This window comes from Azolla caroliniana, unplaced genomic scaffold (assembly GCF_043228905.1).
Source record: "Azolla caroliniana isolate FFs.n. ecotype wild unplaced genomic scaffold, voAzoCaro1.0.p SCAF_9, whole genome shotgun sequence".
Classification (NCBI taxonomy): Eukaryota; Viridiplantae; Streptophyta; class Polypodiopsida; order Salviniales; family Salviniaceae; genus Azolla; species Azolla caroliniana.
The window spans coordinates 1,625,194-1,633,708 of NW_028230444.1; the positions used below are offsets into that span (position 1 = coordinate 1,625,194).

At 37.9% G+C, this 8,515-nt stretch overlaps 1 protein-coding gene across 2 annotated transcripts; it reads right to left on the reverse strand.

The window, feature by feature from the left end:
* Positions 1-518: 518 nt before the first annotated feature.
* On the reverse strand, positions 519-8,061 carry LOC147859774 (protein ARABIDILLO 1-like). 2 transcript variants are annotated; one of them, XM_087324776.1, is made up of 13 exons: positions 6,852-8,061; positions 6,240-6,746; positions 5,969-6,127; positions 5,801-5,881; positions 5,576-5,707; positions 4,897-5,024; positions 4,692-4,779; positions 4,490-4,584; positions 4,334-4,397; positions 4,022-4,197; positions 2,729-2,950; positions 2,555-2,639; positions 519-1,109 (listed from the first exon to the last, which is right to left on the reverse strand). In XM_087324776.1, the coding sequence occupies exons 1-13, from the start codon at positions 7,644-7,646 to the stop codon at positions 921-923; spliced, it is 2,721 nt and encodes a 906-aa protein (XP_087180902.1). In that variant the 5' UTR covers positions 7,647-8,061; the 3' UTR covers positions 519-920. The 2 variants fall into 2 exon arrangements, with proteins under 2 accessions (XP_087180902.1, XP_087180901.1); XM_087324775.1 differs by having other exon boundaries at positions 6,240-8,061.
* Between the last annotated feature and the right edge of the window lie 454 nt (positions 8,062-8,515).

Below are 8,515 nucleotides of genomic sequence, written 5' to 3' on the forward strand. Positions count from 1 at the left end.
TAACATTTTGGCTGGACATTTCAACTATAAGTTTATGTTAAATCATGTGTAAGATGCCAAGTCCATATGGGTATCCTCATACAGATCATATATGGAAAGCAATGATCTCCATGATATCGTGATGGTATTGTCCATGCAACATGTGATCTCCTTGGCACATTGTTGACAGAGGTGTTTGTCTATGGGAGAAGTCAATGATGTATGATGTGCGCATCCTATGTGCTAATATAATGGCCCATTCCCTATGCTTCTGAATGTCAAGCTACATTTGGACAAGGTATATATATATATGAGAGAGAGAGAAAGAATTATCTCTATTCTCAGCTAGTCTTTCAACAGTTTTACCTTGCCATGAAATTCTCACTATTGTGGTAGGGTAGGCAAGGTTTTTTATGTCTTGTTGGGATATTTTAATATGTACACTACTGACAAGAAAAGAAAAGAGTGCGATCACTTGAAACTTCAATCAGTATAAACATCATAAAACTTCAATCAATATACACATTATAAAACTGAGCTTGCATAACTAACATGTCTGACATAAAGTGTTATAAATAATATATTGTTACAGATGATCAATCAGACCCCTTTATTGCTAGCAGCAGACACGTGGCTGTAACATAAAACTATCCCGAAAAACCTTGGAAATTCAACATCCAACTACCTTTAAATTGAACTAAGAGGTAATGATCTCACATACCCTCTAAAGCTTTGCTTTTGGGTTACGTACTTAGAAAAGTCCCTAAGAAGAAGACAAAGATATGTGTCTTTTTTTCTTCTAAGCCTGAGCTATGGTGATGACACGCTCCATTGCTTTATCATATTGGAGGGAGAAAGAAAGAAGAAGGATATAAAATAAAACAGTTAAATTTGACTACCATGCATGTGAGCATGCACACACAAAAGAAGAAGAAAGGAGGCTAAATGATGATATCACCCGTGGAATGCTCCAAGTGGCGCAGTATGATTCTTGCAAACACTTTGGCTTGAAGTTGAGATGTCAAATATGTTGTTGCAGCTGCAGCACCTGATCGAAGAACTCTCCCAGCGCCTGCCTTCTGAAGAAGGCTTGCATGGTGAATAGCATGTCTGCCCCCTGGCATGGTAAACTGCAAGGAATCCATACAGCACATGCACATTTATTTATTGATAAATAATGAAAAAAATCATACACATGCTTTTCCTAAGGATCGGTATGAATAAAGAAAGATAGCTCAACAATAGCCTAATAGCATATGAGACCAAACGAGATATTATCATCCTAAAAGCAATCATGGGTTGATTGGTGTTTACACGGTCATCTTACAAGTGACTATTAATCTATTTTTTTGACTGTTGTTCCATCAATTTTCTTTGATGTCTATCAAGGTTGAATAAGAATGGAAGGTACGTAACTCTAAATACGGATGGTGGCAAATCTTGAAACATAATTGGCATTTTAAATTGCCACATTTAGCAAAAGTTTTCATTTGGGAGTTTACCTTTGGGATTAGCTCTAAAGAGATGTGAACTAGCTACAAGCAATTGCTTCTTTGCATTCTTCAAGTGGAAGAATAGTACTCATTGTTTCATATAGTTTCTAATTGCTTGTCAGATTTGGGGTTACATTTGTCAAGTTTTGTCATGTTATTTGACACCAAGACAATGAGAGTTTGTACAATTTACACAGCTCATTAACTACACCTAACAAACCTCAGCTTTTCTAAGCCCTTGGGTATACCTAAGCACCATCAAACCTATAAGCCATCCTTATCAGCTACGATGAGCACAGATGTTGTAACAATTTACCTCATATGGGAGGGGATTTCACCTTTCAACCATAAGACCTCATTGCACATCACCTGCCAAAAATAGAGTGAACCTAGCTTGTACACCCTTGGCTATTTTTTGGCTATTAGCTATGGTGTTTGGACACAACAAATGTCATTCATGAACATCATCCTAGTCATCGACCATGAGTTATAGTATTTTCATTGTATCTGATCTGCCTATTGGATTTGCATGTGGAAGAAAGAAATATATATTAATGTTTTTTAAGAGGCCAAAATGTCCTATAAGCCCAAACAAGAGATTACATCTAAGTGTTTTCTTGTCTTTGAGAACAACAAATCCACATAAATAAATGTTACCAAGTAAAATAAATTAGACAAAAAGAGACTAAAGAATCTTCTTATTGGTACATACAAGGTTCTCAAGCTAATATATTGTAATTTTTGTCTTTCGAAAGATCTCTAGCATAGGTCGATTCAGAATGGAGAGGTCTCTGAAGCGAGAGAAGCACTTGAGATGTCGGGAGATAATACATGCATGCCCAAATAGAGGGTTAGATTTGCCTCCAAAGACCCAACCATAGAAGCTCCTTCACATACATGCCCTAATAGAGTGTTCCTAACTTTTCTAGGCCCTTGGTTATATTTATATCATTAGACATAGTTTGGTGTGCATACCACAAAGATCACCATTGAATCCTATGGCACTCATCTAGATGAATACTGGAACAATCTGTCTCATTTAAGTTGCATCTACAGAAGGATGTCAGAAATTGAAAACTCACCTGAAGGATTGCAAAGGCGGCACATGCCCGTAAAACTGGAGATCCATTTTTAAGCATAGCAACGAATCGTCCAATCTCAGCACCACTATAATATAAAACACGATGAAGAAAAAAGCAAAGATAAGAAAGAATATACAATAATCCTGCAGAAAAAATTACACAAAAAGGAAATACCTGCAACGAAGGTGTCCAACTTCCTGGATCCGAGCGGAATCAGCCACCGCCAACAATGCCGCAGGTGCCCATGTCGATGAAGCCATTGTGAGAGCCTGATGGTCTGAAAAGGCTTGAATAAAAGATTCAATATGACGCATTGCAAGCCGTCTTGCTCCATCTAAGCCACCATTTTTAGCAACGGTTTCACAAAATGTAGCTCTTAATGCAACTGTGTCCATCCTAAAGAAGAATATCATCATAGTTCAAAACGTTGGGACAAAGTCAAATATTTTGCAATTGCATAGCAATCTTGCAGAATAATATCCTAGTCACAGATATTTCTCGGCATGCAGCCTTGCTGACTTTCAGCATTGAGTGGACCTCACTGTAGAGTCCAAGATATAAAACAGATGGAAAAAAAAAACACAAACAGATTATAGTTAACTCTGACTAATCATTTTTTATATTTTTTCTCCCTTGTTTTTCAGCTTTAACTTTTGTTTTTATTTATTTCTGATGACTAAATTTGAGGATGACCAATTTGAACCATTTCCTCTCACCCTAACTCAATTGTTTCACCTCTTTTGTTAGTGTGATTCCCAGTCAATGTTTTCTCAGAGTGTTTTCTTCTTTTTTGGTGCATTGAAGGATAGTGCAATGAATAGAAAAATGGCCTGGCAATCTTAACCTTCTACAAGGTTACCTAGACAGGCTTAATTGCGGTATTTAGCATCAGATTCTAGGCTGTGGATTGTTGATCAAGAAAAACTTCAAGGGTTCATAAATTTGCCCTTTAATATCCCATAAGGGCCATAAACTTCAAAGGTTCATAAATTTGACCTTTAATATCTCATAAGGCCTATGAGACCTTACTAACTTTGTGGCGACTTGCTCGTGATTGAGCTGATCGAGAGATTTTGACGCTTAACTTTTTGCCAAAGCATCCATCATTTGTAACAAAATCATCTTTAGGTAGGTTATAGGTCACTTGGTGGTACCTCTATTCTTTTTACCTAGGATATCGCATGTCTCATTTGTGTCCTCCATGACTAGCAGTTGGAAATTTTAGGACTATTGAATTTAACATCTTAAAATTAGGAAATTTTGCATGAATGGTAAATCATACTAGTCATCATAGTAGTTGTGGAAGTGGGAAGATTTTGGAGGTCTATCACATATGCACATGTCATTGACTTCACAAAAAATCATCTTATTTTAGGTGCCATAAACTAATAAGGTTAATCACTTTGACTATCTAAATTCCAACAATTATAGGAAAAGGAAATGGGCGAACAATCATGTTAGTAGTACCTTCCATCAAATATATAAGCTAGAGCAAGCGCAGCCATGAAACGAGCCATCTTTGAGCCCGAGGAAGAACATAAGTGTACAAGGGCACGGACCCCCCCTTCTTCAACAATACGCCAAGCATTCCCAGAATTGAAAGCGAGATTCCATAGAGCACCTGCTGCAGTTTCATGTACATCCTACAAGAAAATACCAAAAATTTACTTAATTATGGATTAGTATGCCACAGTTTCTCATACTTGGTAGCCTATTAATCCCCAAAAAGACAAATACCACAAACCGATGATAGAAACAAACAGGAAAAAGTCCACTTGCCTCTGCCTCTGAATAAGCAAGAGTTATTAAAGGTGCAACACCACCATCACGGCCAATCGATATGCTGGAAAAGCAGGAACAAAACTCTATAATACATAATCCCGCTGTCTATATGATCTTCTCAAACACATCTAACAATTATTGAATATCCATTACCTGTTTGCTTCAGATACTGATAATCCCCAAAGGGCTCCAGCAGCTCTCTCTTGCAGGCCATGAGATCCAGTGCTACAACTTTGTGCAAGTGCTACCTGTGAAAAAAACATTAAATTCATGTTTTCCAAAGTAAAACAAGATGAAGACTTAATTGTTTTTTCAAGGCAGCTGAATGAAGAATGAATCATATTATACTGCCTACCAATGCTTCTACACCACCCACAGCTGCTATTGCACCTCGATTTTTATCATCGAAAGACAAATTCCATAAAGCCCCAGCAGCTTCTTGTCTGAAATACCAAAGAATTCGAAATTAAAGAAGATGCGTATTGACATGGAGGCAGAAAAGAAGTAATTCGGATAGGAAAAAATATTTTTAAAAATAGTATCAAAAAAGTGTTCATTACCTGACACCTTCACTCTGAGAGGATGTTAATCGTATTAATGCTTCTAGGGCACCAGGTTCCTGCCCAACTGCAGCATTATTGCCATTGCTATCTCCATGTGCTGCCAAGTTGGCGAGAGCTCGTGCTGCCTGATACCGACCCATATTTTTATCATTTGAATTTTGGAGCAACGACTTTACAACAAAGTTATTACATGCCATCAACTTATAGGCTATAGCATAATCATACCTTCTTTTGTACGTGGTGAACCATAAATTAAATGGCACATGGGTACTGAATCAAGGTATGGTTTCAGAACTCACATGATTTGTCCCTCCAAAATACGGGGATATGTAGTGTGTGTGTGTGTACACTAATTATGGTAAATGAACAAAAAACCCTACCAAACAGTGAATATAGACATTTGTAAGACCCTAAGACATCATGTTTCTCTCCAGGATGTTAAATATCTACTCTGAAAACTGTGGAAAAAACTTGATGTGTTTTAGGATCTCTCTTGAGCTCTGTAAGCTTTAGAAGCCAAATTTGCTATGTATGAAAAGTGTTTTCATACATGTCCTACGTATGCAGTATCTGCAAACACCTTTTTGCACAGACGTGCAAGTAGAATAATAATAAAAGGAAAAAACTACAAACATGACACAAACTTTTATCAAATGGTATTATCACCAAGACAGACCTGTTCTTGTATGCCTTCATGCTTGCAAAACCGTGCAAGTGTGACTAATGCATGTACCCCACCTGCAGCTGCAACCTCCATACTACACTTATCATCTGCTGCTAAGTTGGCAAGAGCTCCAGCAGCTCGTTCCTAAAACATGAAACATGACACACATAACTTGAGAAAAGGTAATTGTCATGTCCTATCAATACTTCAAAAAAACTATATGTATATCATTCCTACCAGAACACCATCACCTCCATTAGGCCACTTAAAGACCAGCTCAACCAATGCTTTAATGCCTCCTGCCTCAGCAATGGCACCCTGTAAGATGATAAGATTCTCATTTGTTTTTTTGTTTGTTCAAGAGATTTATGTAAAAGTAAATGCATACTTGATGAGATACTTCACCTTATGTTCTTCTCCAACAGAAAGATTCCATAAACCTCCTGCAGCCTCCTCGGCCACCCAACGATTCAGAGACCTTGCTAACATTGCTAGTATGTTAATTCCTCCTTCTAATGCCACAGATTTTGCAACCTCCGAATTCACAGAGAGATTTGCAATAGCCTAAAAATTCAAATACATCCAAAATAATTTTAAGAAAACAAAGAATTCTATGAGCACTTTTTGGATATATTTAAGAAACTTTGAAAACAACTTTACAATAGAATTTTAACACCTTTGCAGCCTCTGATTGAACTCCTTCTCGTCGTGACTTTGCTAAATCCAAAAGAAGGCTAACCCCTCCTCCTTGCATCACTGCTTCGGCTCTAGCAGGATCCACAGTGGCATTCAAATCATCAGTCACAACGAAAGTGGCCAATGCTGCAGCTGGTCTTTCTTGTACATCTTCTTGGGTGCTTTTAACCAATCTAAGCAATGTCTCTGTTCCTTGCTTTAACCAAAAGCTATCTAGACCAGGGATATTGCTATCTGCGATTCGGAGTAGAGCATGCGAGAGAACCCATTCTGTCCAATTCAAAATCTCTATGCAATTTTTATCATTATGTTTAAGATATTCTTGGGTGGCCCATTCATTGTTGCTGCCTATCAAGGCTTGAGAGGAGAGCAATGTTAGCCCCTTCTTAAGGTTAGTGAACCGTGAGAGCAAAATCTTCTTCTTTGGATAGAAGAAAACCGAACTACTCCCTTCTTCTAAGAGTGGGCAATTGAGGGCACAAAGTACCTGTAAGCTTTCCATGGCCAAAAAGCAGTTAGCAACCGCTGGTGTGATCTCAGTGCGAGAAACATCAAGAGCAACTAAACAAGGAAGATTGCTTAGCTGATGTACAGCTGTATTCCATTGAATGTTCCTCAATCCTGCCAGAGATAAAAACTGCAAATTTGTCGATAAAGAAAGCATTCTCTCATCAACAACAGAAGAATCAAGAAAACCCAATTCATTAAGATGTGAGCAATGCCTCGTAAGAGCTTCAATGGCATCTCCATTCACATCTCGAACACCCATCAACCGTAAACTCTTCAGTTTAGGACAACACAACGCTATAGCTTGAATAGCATCACTTGTGATTCTCTCACAATCAGGGCCGAGTTGAACTCTCTCTAATTGTCCATGTTTGGCGACAACCATAGAAAAAGCCGCATCAGTGAGGTCTCTACAACAATCACCATTGAGTTGCTTCAATTCTTTTGCTTCTAACTTTATGATGGCAGAAACGGCCAAGGAGCCACGGAAACGGATGTGGCTGAGCTTTGAACATCTTTTAGACAAATATGAAGCTGTGGAGAGATCTAAAGCATGTGGTCTCATATCTATACTTTTCCATAGACAATGAGAAGCACCCAGCTGTCGCCATGTTTGGCATACACTTGCTAACCTAGCTCGATCTCGGTAACTCAAAAGACCAAAAATACCTATAGTTGTATCATGTGGGAGGCTTGTCCAATCCACAGTGCGATGATGATGAGTCGGTGGGTTCAAGTCTGCAATAATACTTTCTTCAAATCTCTCTATATCATCCATATTGTCGTCATTGTCATTATTATCATCACCTACGTCGCTTAAGGTTTGTCTTCCTTTGAAAACCCTAGATTTTACCACTTTTCGCCTTACTCGACGATTCATTGCCCTGTTTCCTCTCTCCTTTTTACGAGGAAAGTTGTTTCCAAAGGCAGTGTATAACTACCACCACTAATAATATATTATTACAAGCTAGCCTGAAAATATATGTTCTTTGGAATAGATTTCATCAATGAATGTGCATGCTCTGTTTATCTATCTCTGACAATGACGGGCAAAATTCTTCAAAATATACAAAGAAATCACAAAAATCGTTTACCTATATATGTATAAACTGTATATTTGTATATATGTATATGAATATGTGTACATGTTTGTATATATAAATCGATATTGACGTTGATTCGACGAATGCAAAAGCCTCACAGAAGATGGAGATGGAAGTGAACGTTTATTGTTGTGAAGGCCGAATCGATGAGAACGGTTCTTCTGAGTCTTCTTCCCTCACTCCAGAGCATTTGCATAAGAACCAAGGAGAAGGGAAAAACGAAAAAACATTGGAATTCTGACTTATACTCTCTGATTAAGAATGATTGTATATTTATGAGTTGTTAAACAGACAATAGATGCGTTTCTATTAATTAATTAAGAGTTATGGAGTATTGTTGGGCTTCTAGATTGCTCTCTCTTCATGTCCATGTCCATGTCCATATGTATGTATATGGGTATCTGTGACACCATTCTTTGGACATGTCCACCATGGAATGCACGAGATAGAAAGGGCCTCAAGACATGTTTTTGGCCTTCTTATATGTCTTCTATGTACAAGTGTTTATGGATCCCCACATGTGTATGTGTTGTTCGATAGAGAGTGTATTGGAGATACATATTAGTATTGGAACATATTTTTGGCCTTGATATATACATTGTATGGACATCTCTTGATTGGGTTTGCACATGGATTCTCTGAAAGA

Bases quoted from the DNA above. Each gene is read 5' to 3' on its own strand.
- LOC147859774 (XM_087324775.1), bottom strand. From the start codon at position 7,646: ATGAATCGTCGAGTAAGGCGAAAAGTGGTAAAATCTAGGGTTTTCAAA. The intron at 4,398-4,489 runs GTAATGGATATT...CTGCTTTTCCAG, and splicing joins TCAGTATCTGAAGCAAACAG to CATATCGATTGGCCGTGATG. The intron at 4,198-4,333 runs GCAAGTGGACTT...ATTTTCTTGTAG, and splicing joins TTGCTTATTCAGAGGCAGAG to GATGTACATGAAACTGCAGC.